This window comes from Pezoporus wallicus, unplaced genomic scaffold (genome assembly GCF_028554395.1).
Source record: "Pezoporus wallicus isolate ANWC-B61680 ecotype Strahan unplaced genomic scaffold, APGP_CSIRO_Pwel_v1 contig_11133, whole genome shotgun sequence".
NCBI lineage: Eukaryota > Metazoa > Chordata > Aves > Psittaciformes > Psittacidae > Pezoporus > Pezoporus wallicus.
In genome coordinates this window covers 871,098-890,900 of record NW_026636583.1, presented here as the reverse complement: position 1 = coordinate 890,900, position 19,803 = coordinate 871,098, and the positions used below count along the sequence as shown (strand labels likewise).

The 19,803-nt window shown below is 47.6% G+C and overlaps 1 protein-coding gene across 1 annotated transcript; it reads right to left on the bottom strand.

Moving 5' to 3' along the window:
• Window positions 1-6,936: 6,936 nt before the first annotated feature.
• Window positions 6,937-19,562, bottom strand: SLCO4A1 (solute carrier organic anion transporter family member 4A1). Its single transcript, XM_057400867.1, has 12 exons — window positions 19,443-19,562; window positions 18,217-19,156; window positions 16,949-17,039; window positions 15,998-16,119; window positions 15,567-15,678; window positions 10,891-11,045; window positions 10,014-10,209; window positions 9,282-9,447; window positions 8,994-9,166; window positions 8,573-8,637; window positions 7,898-8,046; window positions 6,937-7,113 (listed from the first exon to the last, which is right to left on the bottom strand). Exons 2-12 carry the CDS (start codon window positions 19,013-19,015, stop codon window positions 6,970-6,972), a joined length of 2,172 nt encoding a protein of 723 aa, XP_057256850.1. The 5' UTR covers window positions 19,016-19,156; window positions 19,443-19,562; the 3' UTR covers window positions 6,937-6,969.
• Between the last annotated feature and the right edge of the window lie 241 nt (window positions 19,563-19,803).

Genomic DNA, 19,803 nt, shown 5'->3' with positions numbered 1-19,803 from the left:
CACATAGCGCATTAATGATGTTCTTTTGCCTAATTAGATTAGCAAAACATGAGCACAGCCACTTTTTTTCCCTTCTAACTTGTGCCCCCCCCACAGAGCAGCACCCATCTGGCTCTGGGGTGCTCAGAGGGAGGTATTTCCCCAGGCACCCTGGGTGAAAGCAGCTGGGTTATGCCTGTACCTACAACCCCCCCCGTCCACCCCAGGGATGGGTAGAAGAGCACTGAGGGAGTGATGCAGGAAGATTTATAGTTATCCCCATAGCTTTAATGTTATGGAGGCTGAGGGCAGAGGTTTAACAGCTCAGCTGGCTGCTCTGGGATGCAGCAGGGACCCCCCCAAACCCCAGTACCTACAGAGCATGATGTTTAGGTGATTCTCAGAAAGGACCATATGCTCTCCAGCTTCCCCAGCATTCACAAGGGATGTAAAATCCAAGTGGACATTCCCAGGAGCCATCCTACTTGAGGCTATTGCCATCCTCACAATAATGACAGTAACAGGGCTTGGAAAAATGAGATGAGGCTTATCTCTAAGGGAAGAGCATCATTTGATTCAGAGCAAGACAAGAAGGAGATAAGATGCCAGAAACATGAGTCCAGAATACTACTCGCCTGTAAAGTGTAAGAACCCTGAAAAACATTGATAAACTGTCCCACTTCTTTATCACTTTTCTTCCTGGTTATCTGAGTTATGCAGATAACACACTGCTTAGTGCCCAGCTCCCCCGCACAGAAAGGAAAGAAACATGCTGCAATGTTTTAATGAGGAAATATCCCTAGAGCACATCCAAATGCAGTTAAAAGAATGGTACAAATCCAAATAATCTTCCCAGTTTGCTGGTTGGGAATTGCAGATCAGCATGTAAAAAAAAAAGAGAGGAACTTGTTTAATATACTGTTTAATATACGTGTTCAAGACCAGGCTGGATGGGGCTTCGAGCAACCTGGTCTAGTAGAAGGTGTCCCTGCCTGTGGGAGGGAGTTGGAATGAAATGATCTTTAAGGTCTCTTCTGACCCAAACCACTCCATGATTCTCTGATTAACCACAAGCAGAAAGTCTCACATTAGGTTTCTTTAGCAGGTTGGGCTGTTTCTGAGGAGAAGCCATACTCCCGCACAGGGAGCAGCGCGTCTTTATAAAGCGAGTTAAATGGACAACCCAAAATTGAGCCTGCTTGAGGTCAAAAAGCACAAACTGAACAGTACCCAAGAACCTTCTGCTGTGAGTCCGAATGTCCCAGCACAACTCTCTGTATTCCCATGCAATGCCAGCGCTCAGCCAGCAACAGCAAAGCAGCACAATTTACCCAGTGCGTTTGCTTGTGCCTGCAGCGCAGCAAGTGCCATGACCTGCACTTGAGCTGCTATGAGCTCATTGCTCCATGAAGGAAGCTAATTAGTATTAATAGATATTTTCAGGCTCTGTATCAGAGCTGACAGCACAAATTCATCCCTTTTTGGTGCATTGAGCTCAATCCTATTGCTTTTTCTTCCCTTGAGTAAAACAAATCAGTATCTCCATCTCCCAAGCCAACTCCATGGACAATCCACCTTTAGAAATGAAGACATACAAAGATGACTGGTAGTCTACTTTTCCTATTAAAATGGTTTTCATAGATATTGCTTAGATGACTGTATCTGCAATCCCATAAAGGCAGAGCTAGCTTGTGATTTTTAGTTTTTCCCTCTGCTGAGGTGGAAGGTTTTTTAGCTGTGATTTCATCAACTTTCAAAGCGTTGCTCCCCTTGGGACAGATTCTGTACTTTCAAAGCAGCTAGAAGAGTAAGAGATCTCATTTTTCATATTAGTTTGAACCGGGGCACATTAGTATGTTGAGCATTCATGTCTAAAGCTACAGTTTCTATAGTTACTAGTGCATTAGCGTGTCACTGAACTACTGCAATACTAATTTTATAGTAGCTCTACTTCCCCATTACTCTAAGGGTAGGTTTGTAACGAGTTTTTGGTTGCTTCATCCCATTGTACATACTTCAGAGAGGTTTCTCAGGTCCCTGTTTACTGTGTTACTTGGTAATGAAACAGGCAAGATGTAACAGCTGAAGATTTCGGTGTGAAATTTAGTCTTCTGTGTGTTCCTATGTAATTGAATAGAGGGTCCCTGGCTGGAGAAGAAACAGCACCTCATCCTGAAGGAGCAGGATGGTCTTGCTTTCATCTTCTAAAATTACTGCTTGCAGGTCAACATGAGACCTTGAGGGCAGACAAGAACATTTTGGCATTTATTCTGTTCCAGAGGAAGTTATTTCAGCCACAGAAAACACCAGCACATTCTGCTCCCTCAATCCCCTCTGATGGAAATCCAGCACCATTCCCATAGCAGAGCCTCAGCCACCCTCCATACCTCGTGGGGGGCCACCACCACGTTTGCTGGGACAGAGAACTGATTAATTATGAGTCTGACCCAGAGCCCACTGGGCTTAATAAAAGGTTTTTCACCGAGTTCAGCTGGACCAGAGCACCCTGGGGTTGTTGCTGAGCTCCAAAACAAGCCTCCTTCAGAACCACAGGTAGGCTTTTCTGCACAATAAAAGCAAAACAAAGATCTCCTGTGGGGATGTAAAGATTTCAGTCTCCTGCAGTTTAATTATTTTGTCACTTCTGCTCCTCACTCTGTGTTGCTTGGTCGACTTCAGTCGATGCAATTCCTATCCTAAGCAAGAGGAAACTCAGACCTGAAAAGTCTAATACTGCATGGGCAGAACAACGCTCCTTGGCCTTGCCTAACCAAGGGAAGATTTTGCCATGGGGAGAAGCAGCTAGGAAATAGCTTTGAATCCCTCTTACATCACTCAGGTTGCCCTGGTGCTACCATGTACCCCTCTGCCAGGCTGTGGGAGCTTCACTCTCACAGCCTTTACTCCCCTTCAGTCAGTTATTAGGTCTTTGCAAGTCATGTTTCCCAAAAAGCCCAGCAGCCCCACTGCCCAAGGCTTTGCCAGGGAAGGGGAAGGAGCTGCAGAGCTCCAGCCTCTGACCCAGGTGGGGATGGCATCCCCATACCTCTCCTTTTCACCCAAACCCATGCTTGCATTCCATCTCCAGCTTAGTGACAACCACAGTAACCACTGTGCACGAAGGCGAAGGGGGATCAGCACAGGTTGTCCTCCAAACAGAGGTTAAACACAAAGAGGAGTCCAGGGGGCACTGCAGAGAAGGGACAGTGCTGTTCTGGGAAGTGGAGCTGGGGGTATTGTCACCTTGCTCAGATAAGGTGAAAGGCTCAGGCTAATGACAGTCACAGGAAAGAAGGTATAAAAGGGGAAATATATAGAGGAAAAACAGCTTTTTGGGTGACAGTTCAGAGCTGCTTGGGAAGGGAAAGCTTTGAATAAGAATTTATCCACTCTAGTAAACTAATACAGCTTGGTCTGTGAATCTCACTTGCTGCATCGCTTTCTGATGACAGATTGCATCTATTTTCCCTGGATCTGTTTCTACATGCTAAAAGTTCACCTCGGACATCATTCGGGTCTTATAAAAAACGTATTTGCTGTTTTGCTGGTCAAACCTGGCATTCAGTGCGCTGCTCTGCTCTTGTCCTCTCCATAAAGCAGCAAGAGCCTGGTTTTAACCAGTGCACAGAGATGCTGGGATAGCGATGCTGAAGTAAACCCTGCTCAGCCTTGATACTGTCTCCATTGCCATCTAGTGGCACCGGGGCCACGGTCCCTTCCCTCCCGCAATATCCTGGCCCACGGTGATGGTCACGAAAAGGAACTTGGTCACCCCGATAAATAAAAAGAGGGGGTGTCTTTCTTTTGATGCAATCAAAAGATGACAATGTTTTTTTGTCCTTTTTTTTTGGCTCCTTTCTTTGTCCCGTTTTTTTCCCTTCCTGAATTATATTAAAGTATAAAACATGAATTACCAGTATTTGCTCCTGTTCCCACCCCTGACAAGAAGGCAGCTGGGCTGCTGTGGAGGGAAGCTGGGGGGGTATACAGCTATGGGGATGGGAAAGCACAGAGGCTCTTCTGCACACCCAGACATAGAAAAGAGGCCACAGCAACAGCAAAAGGGTAGGAAACACTGCAAAAAACCATCTGTGCATCACAATCAAAGCTTCTATTTGCTGTCATTTTAAAATCTCCAGGAAGCTTCCAAACAAATCCTTCACCAGAAAAAAAAACAGCTCATTGACTGCCTGGGTTTTTGTCTACAAATAAATAAGGTTCAGCTCTTCCTGCTTGGACTCCCTTCTGGGTGCTCATTTGTTTTACTTCCCTGGGGCTTTTCCTCAATACCAATGACTGTTTGCTCATATTCTTTAACAGCATGAATCACCCCTCAAACAAACCACAGGTGACACAGGACTTCATCCTCCTTTACACAGTGTAGGTCTGGTAGAAACTCTGTGGCTATAACAGGGCAGTGATGGTATTACTTTGCCCTCTTCATTCTTCTTCTCCAGCAATCAAAAACCTCATTTGTCTTCAAAACAATTATCCTCCATCTCAGGAGAGGGCAAGTCAATAGGAGACACCAGTCCATAGGGTCTCAACATCACCTGCTGTCCCATCAGTCAGACAATGCTGCCTGCCGCTCCTGCATCCACAAGGGGCTTTACTAACACTATGATTTAAGCACAAACCTGAATCCAAACTCCTCCTCAGAGCATCACGGTGACCTGCAGTGAGGCCTGGACCCCATGGGATGGACCTGACCCTATTAACAGGAGGCTCCATGGCACTGGATTCCCAGGCATCATGAATCCAGCCCACTCCTGCAGAGAACAGTAGCTTGGAAAGGATGACAACTGACAAAACACACACACACAAGTGCCCGTGAAACACTGATTATATTTCTATGCTTTGATAGCAATATAATGCTTCATATGAGACCAGGAAACATACTTTCAAACATTTTAAGTTACCTGTACACCTAACATAACCTGTTGTTGCTGCTTACTTGGGTCCATGACTTACCAGTCCCACAGCAACATCACAAATGCCCAGAACCCCACAAGCTTTTGTTTTGCTCTGGAAACAACACACTTGGATAAAGCTCATTTTATAAACACTACAATTGCATTGCAGTATCCATCTAGACATATATTAAGAAAAACTTCTACCTTCCATAAATACGTCACACATAAAATCTGCTCTCAAAATACATTCACGCATCTTCCCCATCTAAGATCCCTGGCTTGTACCCGAAGTGTCTACAACCTGGTAAGGGCAATTGCTGGGCAAAGACTGAGCACAGGCTGGTGTTTGCAGGTGAGGTTGTGAAGAAGCCTTTGGTTTTTGGGTGGTGTTGGAGTTAAGTCCTGCATCAGTGGGCCTAATCCTGTCTCCTAGGAAAACAGGGCTTTCCTGAACCCTGTGCCCCATCAAAGCTGCACAAGCTGCCTGGTTTCAAGCCCCAAAAGCCATCCTCCATCTCACCTTCTAGTTTTCCAGCAGTTCCTGGAGATGCTCAAGTTTTTCCCAGGGGCTGGAAAACAAGGGCTTTGGAAGCAGGAAGGTCACTACCTGGATTTGGTGGAAAGGGATCTGTGAATGGAAGAACCTGCTTTCTTGGCTCGACCACGCTCCCATCGCTGCCATACCTGTCTGCAACAGGAATGGCTTCACTACCGCTCTGATAGTTGGTCCTTTTCTAACAAAGGAAACAAACTTAGGAAAGCATAAATACACAAAATAGACAAAAACATCTACAAGGGAATCCGAAGTAGCAGCTGGCACAACAGCAGCACCAGTTGCGCAGCTCAGTAACGTAGGTCTGGTCCCCGTGAACGTGGTTTATACAGCGTAGGACTCCAGGGGCTGGCCACAGCTCTCCCCCAGAGCTGTACCTGGATTGTGTGGCTGTGCAAATACAGGCAGACTAAGCACTAACCTCGCCTGATCTAGGTTGAGAAGGAAGCCAGACATACAGCCGCCCAAATTCCACTTTTCCCCCTCAGAAAGGTCAATATTACAAGCACACATTCAAAGGGAATGCTGCCCTCTCTACTTGCAAACAGAGCCTGTTACAAGCCAGCATCCCCTTTCCACGAGGCAATCCTTGGTTAGGGCAAGCTACCCCTTAAGCTAATGGTCTACAGATGAATTAAGTTCATTCTGCCCTTTCCCATCTACCCAAACCCAATGTCTTAACAGAGCAAACCAAGAGGAGCATTGCATAGATCTGTGTCTCGTGTCTTCCCGCACCCAACAAACAGCAAGAAGTAAGTTCAAGTTTCGCACAGTACATTACAAAAGGCATCACCTTTAAACAAAGCAAGAGGAAAAGAAGGGTCACCACGGTGTGAACCCTGCAGTGAAACGAGGCAGTGAACGTACAGTGCTCGGCAGCTCCTGTGGATGGCTGCCTGTAGTGTACCGAGGAACCAGTTAGTGATGTCCCCCCTCAAACCCATCTCCATCACGCATTCATCTGAGTTTGCATAAGTAGATAACCTGCTCCTGAACGAGAGGAGCGATGCTGTGTGTCACAGGAAGGAGGACACTGTCAGGGCAGTCTGCTTCGCATACAGTAGTTTAAGGGCCAAGTTGTCCTTGCTGCAATGCAGACTGCAGGACACCAGGGCTCTTCTCAGGCTTGGGAGGTCTCCATAGAAGTTTTGCTACAGTTGGCTTTACAATTGAGATATTACAGCCCAGACTCTCCAGTGGTTTAAACCCCACATGCTCCATTGGAGTTACTGGTGCTTATTTCCACGAGTGGAGAATGTGGTCCTGGCTTGTCACAGACATAAAATAAAGCTACGGTAGCCCTTGATTTAAATAAAATTAAATAACTGCATATGGCATCAGCGCACAGCTTTAAATGTGCTTCTGCTGTTAAGAAAATAGCAAGCACACCAGTGGTTGATTAAATTATTTATCTTGAGCTAAAAAAAAAGTGATAAGATTACTATTTAAACCCCCCTAGGGACAGCATAGCATCCTTCTCATTGTACTTCCGAGTCTGAGAAAGTCACTTGCATGTGTACAGTGCTATATATCCTCTCCAGCCGGCAGCGAGGGTTTGTGCTCCTGGTGGTTCCCATGTTCAGATGCATCCGAGCTGCCTGGAGCTGACTCTGGTTGGGGAGGTTTGTAGAGTAAACAGGCGACTAGGAAGAAGGTTGTCCCAAGCACCTGCAGCATGAAGACACCCCGTTACTCTCTGCTCCCCATCAGCCCAGGTGCCTAAACCTCATTTGCAATTAGATTTGCTGACCAGGCTTTGCGGAGGAGATGATGCTCAACATCAGCAGAACAGCACACAGAGCCAGAGGGGGTGAAAACAGAATGTAGCCAGCCCCATAGCAATGGGACAGTGAGAATTTGGGAAGCAGTTCTGCCTCACACAGACACCCGAGGCACAGTGCTGCATGTACCAACACCGCCTGAGCCATTTGCAGAAGGCTTTTGAAAGCCTCTTTATCACAGCAACTGCTAACACTGCTACCTAGGGCAAGTGCTTGTTTGGGAGCAGTTAAAATAATGGGTTTCAGCTAATAAACAAGGAACACAGAGCTAAGCTCTCGTTTTCTAGCAGTGATCGGGGAATGGTTATTTACAGCCTGCCCACAGCACCATCCCTCACTCTCCCTAACACGCTGCAGTTATATATTTTACTCCATTTCTAGCAAAAATCACTTTGGTAACTGTTGTGAGAAGAGGACATATTTCATATGGTGCAACGGAAGCTGTAAGCCTAGAAAGTAATGGGAATTTGAGAGAATGATGCTGCCTGGAGCACAATTACCTGTTGAGAAGCAAACAGAGCTTTTGCCTTCCCAGAGGACATTTCTTGTGTGAAGGGGAAAAGATCAGGACAACCCAGTTTTGTCAAATCCTCTCCCAGAGCAATTGAGATATCAGGGCCCAGATACCTCCTAGAGACCTTCCAGAAAGGGAAGCTAACAGGCAGCATCACCTTGTAGACCAGTCCAGCGATGAGGGTGTATCGGCTCATGGCTGAGTTCTGGTAAACGTAGCAAGACCCTTGCTCACCACACTGGTCCTGCCAGAGCAGGCAGGATTTATCGATCATGGACCCAAAGGCAATGGGGCCAGGGATGCCTCCTGTGGGAAGAGAGAGCGGATCTTCAGATTGGGCAGCACCAACACACCAGCCTGGCAAGACGAAAAGTGCTCGCAGAAAAACATCAGGCTCTGCTGCTACTGTGATCAAGCAAACTCATCCTGCAACGTCTAGAGCCATAAGGTATCCAAAACATGCTGAGTTTCAAGACCCGAGAGTCCAGTGGGACAGTCCTGACCTCCGTGTCACACAAGAGCCAAAAGACAACACAGGAGCTTCAGTGCCTCTGCTCCTTTTATCCGAAAGTAAGGATACCTTGCAGAACATTGCTCCTCTACCCCATCTGTGGCATGTTACAGAGCCCTTCATTCAGTTTGCAAACCACATGCAAAGGGAATGAGGTTTTCCTGAACGACAGCAAACAAGAGGAAGCATCCTCCTTTCGACAGTGCACATCCCAACCCTTTTTTTCCAACCCAATGGGTTTTTATTTTTAGATAACAGCTTGGCACACGGTCCACAAAGCCAACAAACCACCCTGATGCACAAATTCACTCTGTTCCATACCTAGCGTTCGTACTACGATCCACTGGATCCCAAGTGCAAATGATCTTTGCCTGTCAGAGACACACCTGGGGAACAAAAGGAGACTGTTTAAGAATGCTGCCAGGCTGTATGGTACCTCCCTGTGGCATCAGGCACTAGGATCCAGCACTCTTGGTACCTCCATCCCCTCTGGAGATAGAGGTTTACCCCAGCACGGTGTCCCCCCAGCACTGCTGTAAACTGGGACAGATGTATGTGTCCCATGTCACAGAATAGAGCCACCAGTTTGATCTTCCAGCTAGACATGGAAGTGAATTAGTCCTGATGCCTCTAGACTGACAGTAACAAGATGGTTCCCATCACATCTGCCCCATGAATAAGCAGAGGTAGATACTGGGGCTTCTTACAGTGTTGGCAGAGGATGTGGTGACCCTGTGCTTACCGCAGAGTGGCTGTCAGGGCAGGAATGCTGCTCAGGAAGGTGAAGAGGATCACCATGAACATGAACAGCAGCAGCAGGGGCCTTTTTGCACAAGAGGAGGCACATTTCCCTGCCTCTGCATCTCCAGGGCTGGGCAGGAGGGTTTTGTCAATGCAGCTACACTCATGATAGACCTGGGAAACAGTTATTTAATAAGAGAAATTAACTCTCCCACTTCTGCAGAGCCAACCAAATCACTCGAAGATGATGTGCCACCACCCTGTTAAGACACAGTGCTTTCACACATACCTTCTTGCCATTCCTGAGGTTTTTGGACACTTCTTTGCACCCAGCATGGCAGGGAGAGTAATACATAATGTCATCGCTCCCACAGACAGGGCTGTAGGTCTCCTCTAGACAGCCACAGTCAGCATTGCAGGTTGCTGTCAGGTTTAGGTGGCCATTGGGCAAAGCACTAAAGGAAATAGAGGAGCAGTCAGTGGGAAGACACCGAACATTTCCCAGGACAAAATAGGTAGAGCAAGAGAAGAAGAATGGACAGTAGAAGACGCATTGGATCCCCAAGTAGCATAAAGCCAGGCACAGGAAGGGTTAAATCTAACCTGATTTTACCCATGAACAGGAATCATGCCCTCCAGTTGTCTCTTTCCCACAGCTACGAAAGGAGTTTAAGTGACCAGCTCTGTTCAGAGAGGAGATTCCCACTTTTGTTCCTGCCTATCCCATTGGATAGACATTGAGGGCCCTGTGACAGCAACTGAGGAGTAAAGTATCTCACACTGTAGCACTGCTCTCATCCCCTCCCTCACTAAAGAGGGAGCCTCTTCCATGAACTCCTACTAGATGCAAAAATTGGGACATCTGTATTCTGCATCTCACCCTTAGTATCTGCCTGTAAGACTGACTGGGCATCCCCTTCCATCAACACATTCACACATGACTACCACCAGCACCGTGTCTTTGGAATTACCCTTCCGTTCTGGCCACGCAGCACAAGGCAGAGGGGAGGGCTGTTATTACCTTCCCTCGTACGTCTGGGTTATTCCTGCCATTGGCATGTTCGGGCAGTGAATAAAGAAAATGAATATAGCCAGGAGACTTGACACCGTGCAAAGTAAACACAACTTGATGATTCCTGAACAGCGGAGTTTGAACTTATTCACAAGGAATCCTCCCAGGAATGTGCCTCCCCCTCCGGCTGGCACAACCAGATAACCTGGAAAAAGGGGGAAAAAACCCCACACAAGTTAAGTTTGGAAACGTCAGCAAGGAGTCTTCAAGTCTGAATATATCAACTGCAGTGTGTCTGCATGAGGATAACCCCTTCGATGCTGTGGGGCTTTTGGTGGGAGCTCAGTGGGCTTTGCTACAGTACGTGGTCCTCTGTAACAGCTCAGGTAATGTGGCACGAGCCTGGTAAGGCAGCTTTTCCTACCCAGAGATCCTAAAACAGAGTCTCTGAGAAGCACATCATTAAGTATTGATGCTTGTTGGGCACCAGTTCCTCAGTCCATGATCCAGAAACCGAGGATCTTCCTATTTGCAGGATGCTGACAAAATACGTGCCCCAATTCCAACACCCCTCGTTAGAGGAAACATCTAGTTAATATGTCCTGGTAATGCACTAGAAGGAGCAGACTACAATTATTTTGCTTTCCTCTAGAGGGTAACAGATGGCTACAGAAACAACACATTTCTTCCTGATGTCAGTAGATATAGCTTTGAAAATGCACTTGGTACAGATGTGCTGATGGGAAATGATCCTATCTAATAGCTGAAGATGATAGCTGCCCTATAAATGAACTGCAAAGTGTGTTTGCCCCCATTCTACATGAGCTACAGTGCTCTTGTATTTGTTGGCAAAATGGGAAAGCAGTGCAAAAAGCGGTTTCCTCACCGAAAAAGGTAGCAGCTTCAGAGGCACTTAAACTAAACTGAGACTCCAGGAACTTGGGTCCAAATGTGGACATCCCAGCAATGAGGGTGGCTTCAGTTGCTCCTGCTAAGCAGAGGAAGATGAAGGTGGGGTTCTTCAGAAGCAGCAGCACTGATCTGGGAAGGAAAAATATACTGGAATTGAATCACTGTGGCTTGTTTTGATTTCAGGTCTGTCCCCTATCTTCAAGTCAGAAGGATTACACCCAAGATACGGCAGCATCCTATCATGCTGCACCTCTTTGAAAGGAAAGAAAACAGCACAAAGGTGGAGTTTGAAGGAGCAGTGAATTTCTCTACTTAAAGTCCTACCAGCCAAGGAAGGATGCTGAGGATACTCCCACCTCTCCCTATACACTTGCACTAGGATGCTGGTGCTTTATGGAGAAAGTCTCCATTCCTAAATGAGGCAATAACTGAAAGAACACTACTATTCACCAGATCTCCATCATTTCAAGGCTTATTAGTCCCCTGATGGCAGTTATCTTGGGACTCCCCACTCAACCAAGAGCAGGGAACAAAGCTGCATTACATCCTCATATACTCACATGCTACTCATGTCCTCATGAGAATAACAGTCTCTGCTAACCATGGATGTTTTGCAGCTCAGGGGAAATACCAAGCAAGCCTTTCTATATGGAAGAAACACCTCCAAAACACCTTATATCCCACTGGAAAACAGAACACAATCCTCACTCCATGTAAGCACAGTTTTACTTTAAAAAATTTAATGTATCTGTTGAACAAATACATCTTATTTTTGACCCACTGGGATTTAGTAGAGTGCCCTAGATATGCCTGAAAAATTGCCATGTGTCATTTATATGCAGGAAGATGATCCCACAGCAATTCCATCTCCAAGATGCAGAAAGGCCCTCGGGCACATGGGATGGTCTCAATTACCTCTCACTATCTCAGACTGGACTAAGAAGGTTGCCATTGCTTTGCAGGGGGTGTTTTGTAACGAGCTTGAGGTTCTGCTGCGTAACTTTCCCCAAGTGTAGCCTGGACCAGTACCACCAAACATCCCATTTCTGAGAGGGGCACAAACCCCTTATTCCGTACTGATGGCAGTGACAGACAGGGATGCTGTGGGATGCTCGCTGCATTGAAAGACACAGTTATTTATCACCTACTGATTTGGAGGAAATATGAAATCAGAGAAAACCCAGCTGTAGTACAACTGGGAGACGTGCTGAGGCTCAGCATCACATTCATGCAACATTACCCACAAAAAGCAGAGAATTTCATTACACTAAAAGAGCAAAGAAGCTGAAAGACCAAAATACAACCCATTCTTACACTTGATTACAGGGCGCTTTATAGGAACCATCATCTAGCTGTTGGGATTAGCTTAATTTGCTAAACTATTTTTCAGCAATGATCTTTTTGCTTGTGCTTTATTTGGAAGCACAAAGCTTAATCTCTTCGCAGGAAAAAGTTTGGAAGCTCTGTGGCTGATGTAGAAGAAGTACAATGCCTTCTCCTTTTTACACTGCAAGAGAAAAAGAGAGGAGTTCCCCACCATGCCTGCTGGCCAAAGGCTACAGGTTAGACTTGCAGGCACGAAAATGCAGAGAAACTCCCTTCAGCACCAAGAGTAAAGATTTACTCAAGTAATTCCATCTGTAGACAGAAGATGTGGTTGTGAGGAGCTACAGCATATAAAGCATTACCAAAGTCAACACAGACCTTTTCACTGCTATGAATAGAACTTCAAACACACCCAGAAACCACCTAACTCTTAAATAGTTTTGACTGTCCTCAGTTTCTGCAGCCAAAGGGATTTCAGAAGGCTGTGCATTGCCAAGAGGAGAGCCTCCCCATCTCTAAATATCTGATCCTGCAAGTCTTGACTGATATGGGTACATAGAGGTACTCTTTCCCTGTGTAACAGACCTGCTGAGTAGGCTGGGATCACCTGAGGCACATCCTCTGAGAAACACTTGCATGCCCAGGACACCCCAGATGTAACAGAGTATGATCACATCCTAATGATTCATTAATAATAGATATTTATGGAGCTTTAGAGCAGGCAAATGGGGACTTTTCCCTGCACAAAATGACTCCTACTGTCACCACCACCAGTGGAACAGAGGGCAGCACGCAGAGGAGTGTACACCAGCCTGTCTTCACGTCGCATGGAGCTGTCGTAAAGCCATGGGACAAATCAAAGCCTCATCCTGCCACCTAATCTAAGAGGGATGAGGGAAATACTGACCCCAGATTCTTGCGGTGAAGATCAAGGCTTGACAGACCAGTGAGGGACCCTCAGACTCGAACCTGTAACTCACTAGGACAAAGCCTCCTCTTCCTGGCACAGCTCTATGTGTCTTATGCTTGAATCCCTCTGCATTCACAGGAGGGGTTATTTCTCAAAAGCAATAATATGGAACCAGAGAAAGAAAAATGCTATTTCATCAGGGCTCTTCAACCCAAGAATTAAGACAGAAGTCTCTTGAGGGCAGAGGATTAAGCTGTATGGGCTGCATTCCTGTAAGTTCTTGCTCTTAGGCAGCGTTGTGAATACAGCAATTCATTACACTCATTTAGAAAGGGCCTGATGGCATGGAAGTGTATTTTGGTTTGTCAGCATTTCTGCTTATCTTTGAGACTCTTGCTGTCTGTACTGTGAGAAAGTGTGCAGCATCCAATCTCTTACTAAAACAAAAGCAACAGTGTCCTTTAGCCTTGTTTTCCAGCATGGTCAACGTGTCCCTAAGAGCTGCATGCACAGATGTGATCTCTTTAATGCAAGCTTCCAGAATAGCAAGCCTTTAAGGCACTTCCCTTTTATTAATCAAAACCAGGGAACATGAAAGTCTGTTGGGTTTTTGCTTTCAGATGAAAGCCACACTAAGGTCTGGGCTGATGTGAATTGTTTGATATGAGTTGCCCACCTTTAAGTATTTATTCTTCCCAAACAAGGGGTGAAAGAAGGTGCACCCAGAGAAGGACTGACTCTGTACCTGCTGTCAGACAGCCTGCACTGAGAAACAGTGGGAGCTTTGTTCCAGATACACAAGAAAAGCCTCAACCATTGAATTTCATCCCTCTCTGCCATGCTGTTTGTGTTGGTTTTAGTCATAACCTTATCATTATTTAAATGCAGCTTTTGAGTTTAATTTCCGTGTGGAGAGTAAGCCATGACCTCGGAAAATGGCTCCCAGTCAAGAATGCCATTTAATAACAGTATTGAAATCTGGTCAATGTTATATTCTTCATAAAACTGCCTTAACCCCTGGTAAACTTCCTATGAAGTCTCCAAGAATTTCAGGCCAACGTGAGCGGTTGCATTGACACAACACAGACCGACTGCTGCTGAACACTCCCATCCCGAGCACCTGCTTCCATCCTCCTCTGCCAGCACAAAGGCAAATACCGCAGCTAAAGCTCACAAGTAATTGCTGGCAGCAGCACAGGCTTTGGCAACACCGAGTGTGTTTGCCTTTGCAAGGGGCAGCCGTCACACATGGATGCAAATTCCTACCTAAGAACAGGACTGGGAGAAATACCAAAGGGGAAAATCCCTTCATTGACTGCAAGCTCCGAAAGGAATTGATACCCAGATCGCTCTGCAACATCCACAGCTTGCCCACCAGCTAAACCCAAGCAGCATCTGTTTAAACACAGCTCAACACACAACAAAAAAAATCATAAAAGATTTCAAAGATCCATAGCAATTGTTCCCAGGTGGAAAGACCATTTTCTATTTTGGCCATTGGTTTGTTCCCACCTAGGATCCCCTTAAACCATTTCCTACCAAACCTCCTTTGGCACAAGGATGCTTGCCCACGCTGCAGAGCCAAGCAGTGGCTCTGCGGATAAGAATGCTGCTGTGTCACTGCTTTGCAGGAGAGATAAGAAGTAGTAACACATAAAGGGTGGCTGGAAGATGCAAAGGCAAAAGGGGGGGGGAGGAATCTAAGAATAAAAGAAAAAGGGAACTGAAGGCTACAGTGCAGAATATCTTGTTCCCTGGATCAGGAATGGAAATGTAAGGGAGTTGTTTTCTCTCTTTTCTCATTAAAAGGGCAAACCATGTATATAGCATGAAGAAAAGTAGAAGAAAGGAAGAAAAGTCCTGAGGGGACAGGGAGGAGATGTTGGACAACATCCAGTGAGGTCAAACACAAGCAAACAGGTAGAAATAATGCTGCTGTGGGAAGGGAGGGAGGCAGCAACACCTGTGCATCTCTTTTTAGCTAAAGACTGGCACCAAGCCACCCTTGGCAAAATAGTGCATTGCATATTCTTGGGTGAGATGGTTTAGTGTGAGGTGTCCCTGCCCATGACAGGGGGTTCGGAACTGGATGTTCTTAAGGTCCTTTCCAACCCTGACTATTCTATGTGATATGACTGCAGGTGGATCTTCACATGGACAGGAACAGCCACTTGTCCCCTGCTCTCCCATGCGATCCCTAGCACAATTTCTAGTTCAGCTCATTTGCCAAGAGCTCCCACCCACTGATGGGACCAGGCACTTCACAATCTCCTCACCAAGGAAGCATCAGCACTAGGTTTGAAGATGGACAAAACCTTCCAGCTAGCGTCACAGAAAGTGAGCTCAGTTTGGGCCTGCAGCTATCACTGCTGGATAGGGCTCCCTGACCCTCAGGTGTGGGATGGTTTTCTCACCGAGGCAGATCTTTAACTGTTTTCCCAAAGTCTGGATCCGATGCTTTTTTGTGGCTCCCATCCTTTAGCTGATGAGCCTCTGACACCCTCATAACAATATAGCGCTGGGATCCTGGAAATGAGAGGCAAAGAACAAGAAGCATGTGAGACATGGGATGCAGATGCTGCCAAAGAGGTGGGTTTGCAGCAGGAAGATGCAATGCAACATCCTCCCTCAGCCAATGGCTGCAAGGGAGGAATGGAGAAAGAGGCAGCTGGAAAGCCACAGGGGATGGAAATCCATGTAGGAATTACTGTTTAAACACTGGAAGCTCTTCCTCTACCTCTACCCTTGCATCCCCACCTATACACGTGCATCAGGTTGCAAGCACCAAGGTGAGCATGAGCACTATGCAGCCCCAATTCCCCCAAGCCCTGGTGGTGCTCCATACCTGGGAGGCGGTGGGGATAGCCCAGGATGGGGATAGAGATGAAGAGGGAGGCTGCTCCAGCCCCAAGGAAGCCGATCCACCATGCCCCCACCCACAGCGTGTTCTCCGGGGTGATGTCAATTCTGTAGGAAACAAAGCCAAAAGGACACAAGGGAGAGAGGCGGTGGTCTGAAACGGAGCAGGACAGCCCGGTGTGCCATGCACTGGAGCTGGCAGGGGATGGGGGGACAGAGGGGGTGGATATCAGTGATGGAAACCAAGCTCTGGCCTCTTCCCCAGCAATGCCACATCCACCACCCTTCCTGCCACACCACAGCCCTGCCTGCCTTACCAGAGAGCACAACACTGAATGAGCCTGGGAAATGTCATCATTTAATTCTCCTTCAATCTCTGGCTTGCACATTCACCTCTCCCCATTGCATTTGGGCTTTGGGGGTTGCTGCAATCCTTGTGCCACCCCAGAGCTACCCTTTGCAAGGAAACTGGTAGAAATAACCCATTCCTTCCCCAGGAAACCCACTCCCCATTTGTAATCCATTCATTTGCCAAAGAGCCTGTAAATGAAATAAGATTAAGTTACAGATAGTAAGAAGCAAGGAGGGACTTGGCTCCCTGGCTGGGTGACCAGGAGGACGAGCAGCACTGCTGGTAGTGTTGCCTCATCAGGGAGCTCATTCAAGAAGTTCACCTGCTGCTCACAGCCTCATTAGCACAGGCAGTGCAGCGTGAGGAAGGATTGAAGCTGACAGGCTTGCCAGCAGTTCCCTTCCAGAAGCAGCACTGATGCAAGCCACCCATCCAGCCTCAGCCCCCCTGCAGAAACAATGCTGAACGCCACGGGAACACTGCCACCCAGCCACCAGGTCATTTCTCCAGGTACTTATTGTCGTTTTACCCCAAAGGAAGCACAGTATAAAGGGAAAGGAACAAGATTGTTTTTTAACAACTTACTCTCTGCCAATTTCAGTATAAATATTTAGAAACATTCCTCCTACCAGATAACCCGCTGCAGGCCCAAGGATTGCAGCAGTGTAGAAAACAGCTGGAAGGGAAAACAAGCCACATGAGACAAACAGCAGCCTTTCAGCCAGGGATGCTGCCGGTGCCCAGCATCCCCTGTCCCATCGCAGCAGCCCCATTCCCTCCCGGGTGCGGGATGCTCAGCCTTCGACTGCCTTACAGCCTTATTCCTAAGGCATTGAGAAACAAAGCCAGGCAGTTTTAACAAGTTCTCATCTCACACTTATGTCCCAAGGAAACTTTTGCATCCAGCGTGTGAATTCCCGTAATATGGGGCAGGCAAAATTGGTGCAATGGGATATAACAGGAATGTAGCTGATCCCGCTGCCACATCCTGACTGCCAGCATGATGGGCAGCAGCATGGTCTCCTCAGTGACAATACAAGATGTCTGTGCTAAATGCAGCACCACTGGCCCTTTTTGGTTTGCTGCCATGGAAAGATCGTCCACTTACTGAGGATCTTGTGATTGCCCAGAGAAGCTGTGGCTGCCCCATCCCTGGCAGTGTTCAAGGCCAGGTTGGACACAGGGGCTTGGAGCAAGCTGCTCTAGTGGAAGGGGTCCCTGCCCATGGCAGGGGTTGGGACTGAAGGAGCTTTAAGGTCCCTTCCAACCCAAACCATTCTACGGTTCTCTGATCTCCTTCTCTCCCTGCACAGCCTTCTGACACAGCAGCATGGGCAGACACTGCTAAATCCTGAAATTGCTAAAAAGTCATCTCTTTTAGCAATTTCACTAGGTAGGACTGTAAGTATTTGGCAATTGCTAAGTGATCAGCAATACAGAGCAGTGAGCTGAGCCTCTTCTCTTGGCTGTGCATTGCACCAGCAGCATGTGAGCAGCCCAACGACCACCCCTGCTGTGCTGCCCCACTGCACAGATCACATACAGCCTCACTATTATTTGCCAGAGACACTAATGCCATGCACACTGGAGGGTTCCCCCAGCTGGTTGCATGCCAGAAGCAGGAGGCACCTCCTGACCTGCAGGGAGTGAAAATACCCCATTGCACTTACAGTTCCTGCCTGTAACTAAGCAGAACCTCCCCAGCAGCTGCCACTTCCCTCTGATTACCCCCCTTGCCTGTTATTGGGAACAAAAGACCAGGAGAGCTCCCCACTGTTCGGTGCCAAGGCAGCTGAACCAGCTCTCTCACCACCCATCCCACGCGTTCCAGCTGCCCCTGCAGCTCCACTCACCAATGTACACAGGGGAGTAGTTAGTCTTGACGTTTTCATCTAAATAGGTGACACCAAGCGTGTAGAGCGGCGTGGCTCCCATCCCATGCAGGAACTGCCCCAGCATGAACATGAACCTGTAGCTGGAGAGGCTGGAGGCAGCCTGGGCACAGGGCAGGCTTTGGTTCCCCCCGCAGATGCCCACCTCCGCTGCCGAACGTGCCTCATACGGTCCCGTGGTGAAGTGGGGCAAGGCGAAGAGCAGGGAGCCCAAGCCCATGACCAGCACGCCCCAGCCCAACCAGCGTGGTTTGTGGCCGTTGCCCCCAAAATAGCTGACGAAGGTCAAGCAGACGCATGCAGCGATGTCATAGGAGCTGGCGATCAGACCGCTCTGGTAGCTGCGGAGGTCGAAGCGTCGCTCGATGGAGGTGATGACCGTGTTGATGAAGCCGTTCACTGTCATGCCTTGCAGGAAGGAGGCCACGCAGAGGAAGAACAAGACGCCTTTGGATGTGTTGAAGAGCTGTAAGCACCCCGGGGTGAACCCCCCCCAGCCGCATGCCAGTTCCTCCCCTTCGGTTGACACGTATTTAATCCCTTCATGGAATTGGGTCTCCTCCTCTCCAGGGGTGGTGGAGCAGAGGGGTTCAGCACACGAGTCGGAGGGGCTGGGCACTCCAGAGGACACGGTGCCATTGCTCAGTGAGGTGCCACAGGCCCGGCTGGCCTCACCAGGGGGAGGATGTGAATGGGACAAGTCAAGTGTCTGAGTGAAACAAAAGCCATTTTCTCCAGTTGAATTCTGAGGCATTGCCATGAACGGGGACACAGAGTCAAGCAGGAGGTTGAGGCAGGGCTGGAGGCCAGGATGCTGAGGACCTGCCTGGCTGAGAGATGCAGCTTTCGGCACTCACATCAGTAGGGAGATGGAAAAGGTCTGAGCCAAGACCATTCTGATCTGTGAAGAGAGAAACTTTACACATCTTTATACAAAACCATGTTCAAACCCCTCAAATATTGTCCTTTCTATATATATAATTATTATATATAGTATTTAAATATATAGATATAAAATTAGTAGGGTTTCACCATGCAGTTCAGCTGGATTTGTGCCCCCACCATGGGGTGTGTTAGTACCTCAGGTGTCAGGGCACGATTAGCATTACGGAAAAGAACAAAACATTCAAAAGCAATAAAGAAAAGCACCTCTAAATGCAGTCTCCCTGCCCACTGGAGCCCCTTACCCTTCCTTTAGAGGAGACCCTGGTTAGACACCAGACCCTCACCACCTCTGTCCTTCTTCTTCCCGCAGAGACCAGAGTGCACAGCTACAGGCTCCCCACTGTTAAAAGTCCTCTGGTCTCTTTCCCACTCTGCCAATAATAGTTTATAATTATCCTGAAAAGTTTCCACAGTCAGACTGATTTTATTCCAAGCCCTCAGATCCGTTTACAACTATTCAGTAAAATCCTTTCTATAACTAATTAGACTACATGCCATTTCTGAGTGAGCTGGAGGGCAGAGGCAGCTGACTCTAACCTAATTACCAATGCAGACTGCCTTCTTTCAACCAGTTCATGTGCATCAGCACCTGATCATGCCAGC

What these genes read in the sequence shown, in the direction of transcription:
- SLCO4A1 (XM_057400867.1), bottom strand. Translation starts at nt 19,015, where the DNA reads ATGGCAATGCCTCAGAATTCAACTGGAGAAAATGGCTTTTGTTTCACT. An exon ending in ACAGTTAAAGATCTGCCTCG is followed by an intron (nt 11,046 to 15,566) that starts GTGAGAAAACCA and finishes TTTCCTTCCCAG; the next exon opens with ATCAGTGCTGCTGCTTCTGA. An exon ending in GCCCTGACAGCCACTCTGCG is followed by an intron (nt 8,638 to 8,993) that starts GTAAGCACAGGG and finishes TTTGTTCCCCAG; the next exon opens with GTGTGTCTCTGACAGGCAAA.